The following is a 17,419-nucleotide window of genomic DNA, read 5'->3' as shown; positions in this document are numbered from 1 at the left end:
TTTACATCATAATTTATTGTCCGATACAATAGGATACAAGATAATTTACCACACATCATGTGAAATGAGGGAAAATGAATAAACTGTTATAATGTAAGAATCAAGTCTTTACATCAGAGCCGTAGTCTCATCAATAAAAAAATTAAAAGTCAATTCAAAATCAAATCCAATGAAATTCATTTTCACCAAAAGAAGTCTAAAAAAGAAACAGTAAACATTATGTTTGATTTTCAATTTATTTGATCAATTTGAAACTGAACCATTTTATTTGTAATCCAAGCTAGGGATTCAGCTAAATCTATTACATCAACCTCCTCACAGCAAATTGATATCTTTTCTTGACAGCCTCAATAATCACTAACTTGGACAACCTTAGCCTTTGTCTGAACATTGGAACATAACACAGAATTCTACAACCAATTGGATGCATGATGCATCATTCTCATTCATAAATGAATGACAGTTCCCTTTGGTAAGATAAAAAGGGAGACAAGCAAAGAGGGAAAAAACAATCAAATAGAGAGTATGAGTACCTAGTTACAATACAAAGTCGCAGGTTGAAACAACATAGTTACAATTTTAAGTTGCAGGTGGTTGGTTGGATTTGAATCAAACTGAGTAATTGTCCAGGATTGGAAAGCATCACATTTTTAAAAAATCAAAATTGATATGCTAAAGCATACTCTGATGACTAACATCCCGGCTATGTTGACACCTCATACGAAATTTGATCCAAGGGGAAAATATTTGGGTAGAATATCCAACAATAGTACACTTTGATCTTGGCTTTGCCCTGCTTTCCAAACCTTGAAGTCCGGAGAAAAGTAGCGAGCATCACTCCAACATTTTAGAGAAATTATGGGGAAAGGTCCTTGCACCTGTCCTTGAGGATCTTTGTAATGCCACATTGAGGATTGCAACTCCTCACCAGGAACTGGTTTTATGATGCTTGGTTTTATGGTGCTTGGCTTTTCAATCTCCTCCTCATCATCATCGCTCAATTCTATAACCTGGATCTGCTTGTCAGACGGTCCTTGAGTAATATTAGCTCTGATCGTAACTTCATTTGATTTGCCTGGTATAGATAAACCATCCTTCTTATATGCAAAGTCTGTTTGTTTAGCTGGTTGCTGATGAACCGGCACACTAGACCATTGGTGCACTGCCAAAACATGCAAAGAACATCAATGAATGGAATGACAGGGACATGGCTTATCCTAAGTGCTTCTCAGGCATAATAAATAAATGTAGCACACTTCCATTAACTATTACGTGCCAATAGTCACAATACTACTTTGTCCCTAATACTACTAAGTGTCTTGGAAGATGACAAGTCAAAATTGAACACATTCGTATACTTAAAGAGTATTTTAGAAACATCTAAAAACAAAATGAACACATTAAATACACTACATACTTTTCTTAATATATGTTAACATTAAAGGGAGCTTTTAACAAGGAACAAAGGTAGTACCATCCAATGCAATCCCAGACAAACAATATGCTTACATTAAAATATAGAATCATGGAAAAAGAGGGGCGATTATAACAAACCTGCAGAAGTGATTGTGTCGCGCGAAATGCAATTCGACGCAGTGCTATTCATTGCCATATTGAAAAGAGGAACTTCTGATGGTCCGCTAAGACTGAGAATCGACTTTGGTGACTCACTTTCTTGTTTTGTTCGATCGGCAGCATACAGTTTTGTAGCCTTGCATGCAAAACCATTAGCATCCGTTTTTGAGATCTTGGTCACTAAAGATTCTTTTGCACAAGTAGGTTCCCAAAACCCTTGCATATTATTTTCTGCCTTTTTATCTTGAACCTCTGGTGCTTTGGATTCTGAAAAATCTAGAAAACCATTAGCAACCGTTTTTGAGACCTCGGTCACTAAAGATTCTTTTGTACAATTAGCTACCCAAAACCCTTGCATATTATTTTCTGCCTTTTTATCTTGAACTTCTGGTGCTTTGGATTCGGAAAAATCTAGAAAACCATTAGCAACCGTTTTTGACACCTCGGTCACTAAAGATTCTTTTGTACAAGTAGCTTCCCAAAACCCTTGCATATTATTTTCTGCCTTTTTATCTGGAACTTCTGGTGTTTTGGATTCTGAAAAGTCTAGATAACCTGTAGTAACTTGTGGAATGTCTTGGAATAACCATTCCTGTTCATCTGCAAAATCATCTTCAAAATCATCTGTAACTGCCTTTGGGACCTCAGTCGGTAACGATGCTTTTGTAGAGGTAGTCTGCGACAACTCTTGGAAATTTGTTTCATCTTTTTTATCTGGAACATCTAGTGTCGTAGACTCTGATTCTAGATCTTCTGCAATAACTTGAGGAATTTCACGCAATAATAGCTCCTGTTCCTCCGGACTCTTAAGCTTGGCCCTTTTTTGTAGGTACCCGTCCAATGTGCTTCCAATAGATTAAGGAATATCTATCTTATAGAAATTTTTTACTATAAAGAATTTCGAAACAAGGTTATAGCCAAATACTCATGATGAAAAGACGGAATCCTAATGCAAAATATTCATCAGTTCAATTGACATTATTCATGAGTATGGGTTGAATAAAATTCAAAGCATTAGACGGGATTGTAATGTAATCAGTGTGATGTGTAATCAGATTTACCTACTAATTTTGAGTTTAATCAGTTCATTGCCAGTTAACAATCTATGGAAAATCTACTAGAGAACAAATTTAGTTGTGTAACATGTATCGCGTGATGGATTAACAATGTTCAGCAACAAAATTCACATATGAATCTTCTGAAGCAAAAATGAATAGGGAGACATTACCACAATATAGAAAAAGCTAATGTAAGATAAATATCAGAAAAGGATATTCTCTTCGCCAACCCTTTTCATTTGCTCGGTCAATAAGATTTTCTAGCAGAGCAATTTCTTTTGCAAGCCACTATGGCAGATTCACCACATAACAAGAAAGCAGAAAAGTTAGGTAAAGAATCAAACCCAAATATCAAAAGAATAAACATAAATTATCATTTGAAACTGGATGAGCAGCATAAATAGTTTTAATTTACATACACACACACACAGAAACATGACGTGTGTATATATTAAAAGTATAAATCGGAAGACAGATGTTTATATTACTTGATATATCTTTTGACACACAAGACAAGATACAACAGTTTATCATCTACATATTTTATCAAAATAAAAATTACTTATACAGTTAAATATCACATTTCACATTGTTTCATTGTGTACGTGTCCTGTCTCATTGATAATGCAGCCAAGTTAATAAGAATAATATTGGTGTGCTCCACACAATATTTAGCAAAGTACAATTCTCATGAAAATGTGTGTGACTAATATGGATGTCCTTTCTTGAACATTTGTTTCTTTATCTTTTCCCTTATTCTTATGTATCATTATACTTATTGTGCCAAATAACCGCTGTATATCATTTATAAGAAGTGCAAAGAAATAAACTGTGAGAAAATCACTGAAATGAAACATGAATGAAGAAATCAAAATGCAAGGGTTCTTGCGTACATGCTTAGTCATATCCTCATGCAATACTCTAGCCTTTTCCTCCAAATCCACCTACGATGAATAAAACAAAAAGAAGGCATTGTCATAATATTTAGAATAAAAGCACCACACATAGATTTACCGCAACAAAACTGATTATTCTAGTTCTTCAGGAATTCCATTAATCAGAATAATTCAATCTCAAATTACTGAAAAGAACTTACAATCATAGGTCTCTTGAGTAAGCCGTCTTTTACTCTTCTATGCAAATCCTCACACTCTGCCTGAAACCGAAGACATAATAAACCTCATTGATATATGACACAAGGAAGCTACATAATAAGCCCTATTGCGGTCAGAATGATGATTTGATTTTGTAACGGAAAAAAGAAGCACAGTCCCAGATCCACAAAGTTTAGGACAAGGTGCCGGCTTAATTAAAAACTAAGAGGAAACTTCATGTGGATTTTTTCTTCTATTATACTCCATGCCCTAACCACTACTTTACTTCTCTGAAATATTAGGCTTGCATTAATTGGTACTAGAATATAACCTTGAAGCACTCTACCCTATCATTTTAGATCCTCTATATTCACATAGAAAAGTTATCAGACTGGCAAAATTTGCTAGAACTTGATTAATAAAAAAATGGTTTTGTGTATTCTTCTATAATTATTCTTAAAATCTGGGATGGACCTAACTCAGCCTTAGTAAAACCAATTTGTAAGGTGAGAAATGCTTACCACTTATAAACTTATTTTCAGGCTTTATCTTATTCACTGAGACTTTATTTTAACACACAAACCCCTCACGCCCAAGACTAAACATCTGGAGTGTGACTAAACATCTGAAAATGACTAAAATTTGGATAGACTTTGACATCACCTTAAAATTTGGGTTGGACCCAGCTCAAGTCTTACAAAACTGGCTCGTAGGGAGAGGGATAGCTCCCATTAACAAACTCAATTTCAGGCCTTATCTCATCTCATGTGAAATCATAATAATTATTATAGTCAGAAGACAACATGAACCCTTATGGTGAATGTGGTTCCCCCACCATCCATGTTTTTATTAGCATTTGGTACAACTTTATCTTGCATGGATATTTACACTTGCAAGATATTATAACTCACCACATCCATGAAATGCTTCACATTATAAACAAATATATGATTTAGATAGGGTAATAATGACAGGACTGGAGAGGAGAGAATCAGAATTCAGAAATACCAAAAAAATCAACTTCCAGTTAGCACGGGCTTATTTATTAAAAGCCAATAAGATAATCGAGCACTAATTTTTAGGTATTGATTAAAAGAAATTATAACACAGTTAACATAACACTTCAGACCAGAGCTGACAACTATTTTGCGGTACATGAAAATTCAGTAGGTGAAAAGTTGCCACCATTAAAAGTGTGGGGCATGGCACAAGCCATTGAAAATGGTACTTAAGTTACAATTGACTTGTCAATGAAGGATCACTAACATGAATTGAACCAAAGACCTATTAGTTGATAGTTGATACAATTCGATCCTACTAGTTGAGCTAATCCTCATTGGCAGAGACCGTAATTGCTACTAAATAAAGCTAAAGTGGTAAGATAATTCAGCTGTACCTCAGAGAAATTGTCATCTGAAAGCATGTTAATGCTGATGTCTTTAATGAAACCAGAAGCTTGCAAGCGAATTTCCCCACCCACTCCTGAGCTCTTCTTTATACCTGGAATATAACCAAGAAATAAATATACTTCAGCTAAAGATAAATCTCGTGATCTAATTTTTCTATATCTGTCGCATATAACTGTCAATTGACATACCAAATTCACAAGTAACTAAGTTGAACTTAGCGCATTCTGGAAGGAGATCAAATGGATCAAGATTATTTTGTTCATTGGACTTCATTGTGAAATGTGAATTGTCTACATTCAATTATGATGAAATCACACCCACCACATAACATATACTAATGACATCAAGAGAAAATAATACAAGCCAAACACAATTTGGTCATCTTCAGTCTTTTTAATACCAGGGAGCTTGAGTATATTGGATTCAACTACTTTGTTCATTATTATTGATTTTCAATGGAAACATATGTCTAATTCAGTCTAATCACCTATACTAATGATGTCAAAAAAGAGTACATACATTTAAGTTTGCTTCATTTATGTGAATCCCACCCAGCATGAGGTTTCGTATTCTTTATCAGTCACTGAGAGTGGTCCAAATCGTTGATTGGATTACTTTTCCAAATCATAAAAAATGCATGTGACTTACACTAATGAATGCTAAAGAAGCGTACATAATAAATAAGTGCACTTTTGTACCCAAAAAAAAAAGTGCACTTTATTTGTCTTTGCTCCTTTTGGCAAGCACAGGTATTAAAATTATGCAGTTGATGATTATACCTTCCATGCAACATCTACCCAAGTCTTTGCACTATGCAAGACTTTATTTTATCCGATAGATGCATTCAGTTCCATCATAATATCCTACGGTCTCAACACCATATCATCTCATGTATTTATCTTTCTCTCCAATTAATCCCATCTCTCTCGTCGGACCCCGGTGAAGAAGACCATTAATCCCATCTCTCATCTGGTTAAACTCATTATCTTCTCACCAATTTGTATGATGGCTGCCATTGTCTTCTCCAACTCTGTTTCTTGCTCACTCACCTGCCAAATAGCGCCTCACCCAAGATCTAGAATTTTCATGGAAGGACAAAAAGCGCCCATTTCAAACTATCCTTTGAGCTGTTTTTCACAACCATGAATTGATCTCTCTAGATCTAGAATATTTATAATTGTTTAAATTAACAAAAATAATGATACATAATTTTAAGACTTATCTGTTTTATTTGAAAGTTTTGATATGTCAAAGATAATTTTCTGTATTTTCCTAGCTACATAATAATTTGTTTCAATATTGTCATAATTTGGGTGATGTCTTTCCAATTTGTGAAAAGTAATTTTCTGAAGCGATAAGGATGAACAGGGATAGCTAGTGGCGTTGCCACGACCCTGGATCAGGGGGGTTCAAAATTTTGAACATTAATCAATAACTGTAGTAATATATATTCAACGATTTCAGTAATATATATTCTCTATGCGGTTTCATGTTCTGAAATCGTTGAATAATAAACTCACTATCAATATTGTCAAACACATTTCTTAAGAGTCCTATATTTGAAATAGTAAAATTATAAATATTTTTTATCAATCACAATTTGTAAATATCATACTAAATAACCTAATACACTTTATATGCTATATATATTTCTATGAAACAACATATTTCACGTTCATCAATTTGGCTTAATGGTAAAAGTTTTCATTTTATACATCACTATAACCAGGTTCGAATCCTACTAAACCCATTTTATTAGGATATATTTTGGGTTTGATTTTTAACCAATTAATATTATAAATAAAATCATGTACTTTGAGTCAAGCTTTACAGTTTGGACTGCATACCCAGTGTTAAATGAGTGTGTTGTGCGCTGCTATGGTGAGGTGCAATGCTTAAATTTGAGGGGGCTCAAGAATAAAAAAAAAAAATTGGTATTAAGTTTGGGGGGGGTGCATTTGAACACCCTGGCCACTACGTGGCTCCATCTCTGGGGATAGCAAGAACTTTTTTTTTAGTACAGGAGTAACAAAGAGTGGTAGAGGAAAGAGATCCGAAAATTAATTGTTTAACTAAATGATATAAAATTGAGTAAATAAAACAAAACTAATTAATATAATACTGACGGCACCATGTTATTTATCTTGTAGATTATCTTGCACGATGCAGACAAAGCCTCCTTCCAAACTAACTTGTACATTTAAAGTTATGAAAATAAAGAAGCCATTGTTAAAATACAATGGCATAATCAACCTAAAGCAGACAAGTTACCTGTGATTTGCAGAAGCTGGTGTGAGTTCTTCTGAAGGTAGTCATTTGGGTCACACTTGATTCTTATGAAGCTTCCAACTACTTTGGTCTCAAAAGTTTCAGGGTCCTTCAAAAGTTCATCAACTAGACTTTTCTTTAAATAAACAAGCTTGATGTTGAATGGAATGACGGCAGCAAAACAGCTCCTTGGTTTCTCAACAACATGTTTCTTTGGGTGATTCTTCCTCTCCGAAGACACCGGTTTTGGGATTTCACATGTCCCTGGCACATATTCATCATCTTCTGAGTCAAACAGAAAATCATCATCAGATTGTCCGCAGTTCTCCTCAAAGTGTGACTCAAGCAAGTCACTAATCTTCAACCGGCTAATGCTCTTCCTTCCGAACAACAAATGAAGCCTCGCATCACACTCAATTCTTTTCTTTTTGGTAGGATGAAGAAGGTTATTCTGCTTAACATAATCATTTATAATTTGAGTTACATCACTTTGAGTTATCTTGTTTGTTGTATCTATACCAATGGATTCAAGAAACTGAATAAGAGAAGTTGATCCCCATCCATTGTACTCCTTTTTCTTTGGTTTATATTTCCTTTTCTTCCTCGCAGAGGTCTGAACCTCCCCATTAATTTCCTCTATCCAGAAATTACCAAATGGCGCTCCATCATCCGCCCTTTCTATCATTATCCTAAACTCAACCGTCTCCTCCGCTGATACCCCTTCTACTACCAACCAAATTAATCAATCAATCCCCACGTTTTCACCTTTGTCACGTTTCATTTTTAAAAAGAAAGACATCAATTAGCAGCAAAAATTGGTAAAAAAGAAAATAAAAAGCACCCTGGAAATGCATTTTGTGTTGCAGTTGAATTCTAAACAGAAATTAGTCAAAGAAAACACAGGAGTTTGAAGGATTGGGCTCTTTTTATAATACTCTCAAAACAAAGAAAAATAGAGTAAATCAACATGTTGGTCACTGGAATTGTAAGGATTGGGCAATTTAATCCCTCAAATTTTAACAATCCACTATTTGCAATTGACTACATTGTCAATCCACTATTTTGAGGACAAACAAGTCTTCTCGGCCCTATTTCAGTGTTATCAATCGGCTCTTATTCAATGTTGTAAAATGAAATCTGAAAGTAGGCCAACTTTGATCACAAAAATATTAGTTATTAAGTCTTCTCGGCCCCTATTCAATGTTGTCAATCAGTCCTTTTTGAATGTTGTCAATCCCAGACCGCAGAACAATAGCAGTTTGGTTAAAATCCGCTGCGCTATAACTACACTACAAATGCTATTTAATAACACTGCTCCTATCTACCAAAATAATTTCCCAAAAAAGGTAGGAAAATCGCCTCTGAAACCCCTCCCCACTATTCTTTTCCTCCTAACCCCAAAACATAACTCAACACAAAAATGCAGTGAGAAATACAAAACAAATTACACATTAACAGAATTTAAAAAGTCAAACCAAAATTCAGAGAATTTTAATTTAATAGTAAAACATATGAGAATATGAGAATTGACCAAAAGAAAAATGCACTGAGAAATTCCAAATTAAAATTAAAAAAAAAATACACAAATTGCCAGAAGAAAACAGTAAAATAATCTGGACATGCATTCAAAATTGCATGTGTAACCTATAAAAGGATAATTTCAGAATCGAAACCAAAAAAAATATAAAATAAAATAAACAAATTGGATAAAAAAACAAAAATAAAGGACACACGTCATCACCATCACGCATCATCAATGACACTAACAGTAAGAACAATTAGAAGAAGAAAAACATGCAATTCGGGTACGGTAATAGAGAAATTTGAAGAGAGAGAGATACCGAAAATAAAACCCTAAATCAGAATAAAAAGGTAACGAATGGAGAAAATGAAACCAGATCGGAGAGAAGAACGGAGGTTACCTGAAGTTGATAGAGAATATCCGGCGGTTAACGGCGGAGGAGGCGGCGGTTACCGGAGGAGGTGGCAGAAAATTTTTGAGTTTGTTTCGTAATAATTTGAGTGAGTGTAGTAGAACTAGGCGTGACAAGAGCAGAAGGTACTCTCAGGTTTTCCGCCAAAATGAAATGTTAATGGTAGAACTGGAAAACCCCGGAACACTATCTACCACAATTTTAGTTCATTTTAGTTCATTTTTCTTTTTCGGTAAATAAATAAGATCATTTTTTTTTAATTGAGAAAATGATAAGATATGTTTTATTTTTTTTTTACAAAAAATAATAAGTTAGGTTGGTTAACTAGTTTTTTTGGTAGTGTTTCTCCATACTAATTAAAATTGTTTTGTCAAAAAAAAATACTAATTAAAATTGTGTCAAAAAATTATTCTTGAAAGTGATTTTCTGTTGATTGATGCTATTCGTACTAAGAGTCTGTTTGGTTCGTGGGTTTTGGAGGTGAGGGGAGGTGAGGTGATATTTTATATTTTTTTATGTTTAGTTCAATTTTTTATGAGGGGAGGGAAGGGGAAAGGAGGGAATATAGAGTCATTTTTGCTTCCCCCAAATTGGGGGAATTTGGAGGGGAGGGGAGCTCATTAACATTCTATTAAATTATCATAATTATCCTCTATTATTTGCCTTAATTCCAACATTATCCTTATCATTCTCAATTTATTTTACACAATATCTTCTTATTTATACTGTTTATTTTACACAATCTCTTCTTGTTCATGTTGGTTATATATATAAGGCTTGTTCAAGTTGGTCATATATATAAAGTAGTATAGAAATCTGCATATCTCTCTTGTATATATCATTGCCACGAAAATTAGTTTTATGTGCATATATAATAAAATTAATATTTATCAATATCATAAAATAATTTAATTAGATGGATATGTAAAAAAGTTGGCTTAAATGCAGTTTTGTCCCCCTGTTTTGATTAAATCGGAATTTTATCCCCCCTGTTTTAAAACGCGGACTTTTACCCCCTGTTTTATAATTTTTTGGATTTTGCCCTCCCTAAAATTCTGCTTTCGAGTCACAACTTCAAAGTTTCGCACACAACTCAATTTGAATCAATAATTCACCAAACGGATATCGAAATGACCGTAATCGAGTTATCTTTCCACAGAATCAAACCCCACTAAATTTGGAGTTACAAAGAGAGATTAATTACAGTTTTAATGAAAGTATGTCCCCCAAAATTCTGCACAAAATCTGCTTTCGAGTCACAACTTTAAAGCTTCGCACACAACTCAATTTGAATCAATAATTCACCAAACAGATATCAAAATGACTGTAATCGAGGTATCTTTCCACAGAATCAAACCCCACTAAATTTGGAGTTACAAAGAGAGATTAATTACCATTTTAGTGAAGGTATGTCCCCCAAATATTTTGCACAAAATCTGCTTTCGAGTCACAACTTCAAAACTTCGCACAGAATTCCATTTGGATCCATAATTCACCAAACTGGTACCAAAATGACCGAAATCGAGTTAGTTTTCCACAGAATCAAACTCCACAAAATTTGGAGTTACAGAAAGAGATTAATTATCATTTTAGTGAAGGTCTGTCCAAATCAATTAATGCATGGAACTACTACTGGTATTTTTGTCATGTCTCTCACCTTGTAGCTCATTTTTCAATAGTATTTACATTTCCGGAAAGCTAACGAAATTAGCCTTGTTGTCATTTAAATTTCGTCAAATTTGGAGTTACGATGTGTTTGGTAGACGATGTTGAATTTAAAGGTCATAAGTAGATTTCTGCAAAATTAGTAATTGGACAGACCTTCACTAAAACTGTAATTAATCTCTCTTTGTAACTCCAAATTTAGTGGGGTTTAATCCTGTGGAAATCTAACTCGATTATGGTCATTTCGGTATCCATTTGGTGAATTATTGATCCAAATTGAGTTGTGTGCGAAGCTTTGAAGTTTTAACTCGAAAGCAGATTTTGCGCAAAATTTTGAGGGACATACCTTCACTAAAACGGTAATTAATCTCTCATTGTAACTCCAAATTTAGTGGTATTTGATTATGTGGAAAGATAACTCGATTACGGTCATTTCGATATCCGTTTGGTGAATTATTGATCCAAATTGGGTTGTGTGCGAAGCTTTGAAGTTGTGACTTGAAAGCAGAATTTTAAGGGGGGCAAAATCCAAAAAATTATAATACAGGGGGTAAAAGTCCGCGTTTTAAAACAGGGGAGGTAAAATTCTGATTTAATCAAAACAGGGGGGCAAAACTGCATTTAAGCCAAAAAAGTTTTACACTATTGATATGTATAACATAAATTCATATTTTGCTGGATTCGTTGGATCGGAAAATTATATTAACTGATGATTTGATTTATAAGGATAAAAAGGTAATTTTGTTTTAAAATCTCTCCCCTCCCTTCCTGAACCAAACATGTATGTAATTAAAATCTCACACCTCCCCTCCCCTTTCCTCTTTTGAACCAAACATAAAGAGAATTAGAATCCCTCCCCTCACCTCCCCTTCTCTCCCCTCCCATTCATTAAAATCCCTCCCCTCCCCTCCCATCGATTGAACCAAACAGACCCTAAGCGGCGAGACAATTCAGACTTTCTTTCAATCGTTAATGAAATTATTCTTCTTATTTTATCATGTGTGAACTTTGATGTTAAATTTATTATGAAACAAGTGAATTCCGTTGCTCAAACTTTAGCTAGGGCGGCTTTGACTAGTTTCCATAGATTTGAGATTATTCCTTCATGTATTGAACTTTTGATAATTAATAAAATGCATTAAGTTTGTTTGACTAAAAAAAATTATGTCAAAAAATAAAAATTTATTAAAAATACTATTTTTATATTTTATAGATATTATCTATACAAATTTTAATGTAATTTTACTACATTTTATTTTTTAATTAATGTTTGGGGCATTCATTAATATTTTTCAATATATAAACTACTCATATGTTTTTGACAAAAATTAAACCACTTATTTTATTTTGGATTGGTGTGAAAAAAAAATTGGACATAATGGATTTGAAGAGGACAAAATGTTAATTATTTATTTTATTTTATTTGGTTGCTAAAAATTTTAATATCTAAATTTGATCTCTAAATTTATAGAGAAAATAATCCTAGTAAATGTAAAAAATTTAAGTAAACTAAGATCATAATACCTAGTAATATAGGTAAATCAATTTTACCTCTAATGAAAATTGAATATTTGTCGATTGAGAGAGGTTAGAATCATTTGATGTCAAAACATACCCCGAATCAGATTAAGTGACCAGTGAATCGCATAATCGTGGTAAAAAAAAATTGTTGTTAATTTAATTAACTAGTTGACTATAGGATTCTGAGCTTTGTAAGCTCAATCAAAGGTTTGTAAGCTCTCTCTAAATCCTATATTTCCAAAGAGGTGACGTTTGTAAGCCCCTCTAAGTCCTATCCAAGTTAATTAAACTTCTTTTAAAACATAAGAGCATAGAAATCACACATAAGTCACAGATAGGAATGATTTGTTCAATTACTAGCATTAGCTTCAAACTTATTCATTATTAAATACTTTTCTCTTCTTCCTCTTTTGTCATTATCAAAAATAGTGAAATATAAAGAGAGACAGAAAAAAATATGATGAAAAGATGATGTTATAAAATATATCAAAACAGTTTACATCATGCAAGGATCAATAGCATTTAAAAAAAATACAAGCAATAAAGGGGATAAAATAAAATAAAAGATCCTAATCCTAGGATATGTTGTTGAGCAACTCCACAAAATTATTATGATTAACCGTGCATCTAGCTTTCAGGTTTTGATGTGGTACAGCAAGCTTATGTATCTCTTGTACTTGTTGTCCCTTTCCATGAGTTCCCCTTTGCTGGAAGAAGTATCCTTACTCTCTTTGCCGCACGTACAAAATCTCTAATAATAATAATAATAATAATATAAAATGTAAATAGTACATAACCCATCAGAGTATCAGTCACTGCTTATAAAGAAGAAAAAAACTTAATCATAGGTTAATTATAACTAACGGAAAAATTGAGTAAACAAAAAAAAGTTAGAGACATAAAAATAGAAATTCCATCTTGTAGGTAGATTCTAATATGGACCACTTCATCAAGTGGTCCATGGTGGATCAGTCATGAATAACATTATAACGAATACGAATTTTACAAAATTCACCGTTGGATTGAAAGTTTATATCATATAGATCATCCATAGAAAAATTTAGAAAAATTGAAAATCATTTGATATGTTATTGAGACACATCAAAATTAACGGTTTATTAAATAACGTAAATCTTGATGGGTCTCAATAACATATCAAATGATTTTCAAAAAAATTTAAAAAATTTATGGATGATCTATACAATATATATAAACTTTCAATCCCCACAGTGAATTTCGTAAAATTCATATTCGGTAGATCACTTGTCTACGGTGGACCACTTGGGAAGGTGGTCCACCGTAGCATTAGCCATCAAATGTATTGTTAAATAGTTGAAATCCAAAAATTAGAGAAACAATATTTTTTTTTCAATTCTACTTTATTGTTGGGTAATGACGGAGTCCAAAGATCATCACATTAAATCTTGAACAACTACATAAATGAGTACAAATACCACATCTTAACTCAAAATTTTACCGCATTAGATTTATTGATCCTCTCACTTATAAAGTATTCACCATCTACTTTTCTACCAAATGTGAGGCTCAACTCACATTTGAAATACCAACATTCATGTTGATAATTCAAAATTTTCAATTTTATTGTATATTTTTTTCAATTCTAATTTACATATTTTTTTTCATTTTGTTACTTAAGAAGCTGTATATATATTATTCAATTCTCAGTATTTCTAAACAAGAAAATAAAATTCTCATAATATTATTAGTAATAATTTATCATTCTTTTAGAAGAAAAAAATGTAGGTTCATATTTTTTTTTTGGTTATAATGGAGTCAGAGAGGATCGAACCTATGACCTACGGCATACTACCCAAACCCCTCACCACCACTAGACCAAACCTAGTGGCTTAATCTATGTTCATATTTATTCGTGGTTTAAATGCATCTTTTTTTTGGTAAGCATTTAAATGCATACTTTATTATTTTTTATATAATTTTCTTTTAATTTTTTTTTACAAGATCTTTAATTATTTATTGTAGATAGAAGTTCCCGTGAGCATAGCTCACTTAGAAGGAACAATATTTTTTTTCATTACATCTCATCACACGTACTAATACTATATGAGGTGATTCTGGCATTCTCCAAAAAAAATTAAATGAACTTAACGTTTTTTTTTTTTGGTAAGCTTGATCTTAACTTATTATTCTTTATAAATTCATTTCAAAAGATCTATCTTTATTTTATGATAGAATTCAATCTTTAAAATCGGTTTAAGTGTTTAACTTAACTAAAATCAGTTTATAAAACTATAGTATTAATAAAAAAAGTATGAACAAAATGAATGTAAATTACTAATCGTTAGTTGGTCCAATTGTGGCGCTGAACTTGGTAAGGAGGACAACGATTCAATCTCACAACTGCGATGAGGTGGGGACTAAAATCACTTGATGCTAGAACTGACCTTCAAACCAGATCAAACGAACCAATGGCCAGATACTGGTGGTGAAAACTCAAAAAAGAAAAAAATAATGTAAATTGACATGTGATGTTTGTCAATTTTCTTAATTTCTCCCTCTATTTCTTTTTCTTTAAATCTAAATTTTTACAACTACAAAAGCCCTTATCCATAATTTTTTGCTTAAAAAAAAAAGTAGATAATTTTTTGCTTAAAAAAAAAGTACATAATTTTTCTCTTGCAAAAATGTCTTTCTTCAAAATATACAAAATCAAATTCAAAATAATAATTCATTTATATTTAATATAAAAATTAAAAAGTGATAAATGAGCACCTAAATATCTAACTTTTATCTAATGAAAAAAAAAATCGAACCTTTTTTTTTTTGTTTTAACCTTCTGGTTTGTAGAGGAAGGGGGCCCTAGTAGTCTAGAGTCCGGGGGTGAATTCTTGCATCAAGTGGTTCCAGTCTCCTCCTAAATGCAGTTGTGGAGGATCGAATCGTGGTCATTCCTACCAAGTTCAGCGTCAATCACCATAGAACCAACTAAAGTTTATCTCTATTTATAAAACAAAAATTGTAGATAACACAACAACTCCATTATCAATACATAATGTTACGTAGCCTAAGATGTTACATAATGTTACCACATGCAAACAAGTGTTCCAACTAATATCATTTTTTTTAAGCATCTTCCATAATATCATATCCATCCAAATTTTGGGCTATTGTCGTTTTTTTATTTATTTTTATAATGAGTCGGGAATCGAACCCAAGATCTATAGCGTACTACCTGAATCTTTTATCACTAGATCAAACCTAGTAGTTTACCTAATAGTTTGGGCTAATGTCGTTTTCATTTCAACTATAATGCACCTTTTATCTTTTCCTTTCATTTCCTATAGACCATTGAAAGCTCTTTGTCAATAAAAATAATTGTCATATAGTAGTATGATACTCTTTTTTTTTTGAAAAAAAAAAGTATGATACTCTCTTATTCAATTGGAATCTAACACGTTATCTTAGAGACCAGCATTATCAATTTTTAAAACATGGTGTTGAAAATAGTGTATTATTTTTTTAACAACGAAAGAGCCAAATATATTAAAATAAAAACTACTCAGCCATTAGCATAAGGCATAAGGTATATATGCATTATGCACAATAAAAAGGTCAAACAAAAGTTAAATTGCAAAGAGAAACTCCAAAAACACATGCTACAGTGTCTAAAGACAAACACTTCATTGGATTGAGATTTACTGCAGTCAGTAAGTACACAGTTTTCACGCAGTGTTTAATCTCGACCGTTAATTACTGATCAGACGGTTAAAGTTGATAAAGTTATCAAATCAGATAAATGATTTCAACCGTACGTATTAGATCAAACGGTCCTACATGAAAACTGCGTGAAACTTTGACAAATTATTACAGCTGCAAATCTGCTTCGCACTTCATGTATCCCTAAATAAATTAAAGGATTTGTGTCTGTAAAAACTACAATCAAATATCTTGAATTTAACTTTAAACCATCACAACACCTGCATTGTATATTAAAATTCACGGAAATTACATCAAAATCTTTTTGATTAAAAATTCGATTATTTCTAACTTTTTAAATCATCCAAATTGTTGCTAACCGAATATAGCTTTAAAACTATCTCTAATTTTCAAAAATGAACTTGCAAACCGTTGAAAATACGAGCATAAGAAAGAAGTAAGAACACTATATTGAAAAAACCACCTTTGAAAATATGAGCATGAGAAAGAACACTATTGAAAAAAGAGAGGTTGAGAGGAAGAAACATGAAGATATGATTGCTAGGCAGAATGCCATGGAAATTCAACTTCAGAGTGTGTTGAAAAACAGGAAGAAATGGGATCAGACATCAACGCCATTTTGGAAGTTTTGAAGAACATACCCTAGAATTTCTTTTGTTTTTGCACATTTGTATTTTTGTTGATAATATTTTGCACTCTTGACTTGAATTTCACCCATGGCTATTTTTATCAGTATCTTTTCTTACTCTTGATTTTAATTTTTTTATAACAACAAACGGGGGAGTAAGAGATAAATATTTAAATCTGAATCTAAATGTATTAGAACAAAAAAGTTAGGTTGTGTTTGGATGAGAAGAGAAAGTTGATAGAAAGAGAAAATAAAATGAAAGAATGTTGAAGGATCGAAAGTGAATAGAAAGTAAGCAGAAAGTGAGATGCTTGTTTAGTTGTTTAGTTTGAGTGAAAGCGAAAATAAAATGAGAGGAAAGAAAGATATATATATATATATATTAAGTGTCGAAAATAAAATGAGAGGAAAGAAATATATATATATATATATATATATATATATATATATATATATATATATATATATATATATATATATATATATATATTTTCAATCACCCCCTATAATATATGAAGATTTTATCGTTTACCTCTTCATGGAATATGTTCACTTAAGATTCCTTATAATT

At 32.3% G+C, this 17,419-nt stretch overlaps 1 protein-coding gene across 1 annotated transcript; it reads right to left on the bottom strand.

Moving 5' to 3' along the window:
* Positions 1 to 195: 195 nt before the first annotated feature.
* LOC123887357 (uncharacterized protein At5g08430) lies at positions 196 to 9,596 on the bottom strand. The gene is made up of 8 exons (XM_045936667.1): positions 9,327 to 9,596; positions 7,408 to 8,169; positions 5,124 to 5,227; positions 3,730 to 3,789; positions 3,527 to 3,577; positions 2,851 to 2,921; positions 1,555 to 2,417; positions 196 to 1,162 (listed from the first exon to the last, which is right to left on the bottom strand). Exons 2-8 carry the CDS (start codon positions 8,087 to 8,089, stop codon positions 717 to 719), a joined length of 2,277 nt encoding a protein of 758 aa, XP_045792623.1. The 5' UTR covers positions 8,090 to 8,169; positions 9,327 to 9,596; the 3' UTR covers positions 196 to 716.
* Positions 9,597 to 17,419: the final 7,823 nt, after the last annotated feature.

This window comes from Trifolium pratense, linkage group LG5 (assembly GCF_020283565.1).
Source record: "Trifolium pratense cultivar HEN17-A07 linkage group LG5, ARS_RC_1.1, whole genome shotgun sequence".
NCBI classification, from domain to species: domain Eukaryota; kingdom Viridiplantae; phylum Streptophyta; class Magnoliopsida; order Fabales; family Fabaceae; genus Trifolium; species Trifolium pratense.
Note: the sequence above shows the minus strand (reverse complement) of the source record. Positions and strands in the feature narration are given on the sequence as shown.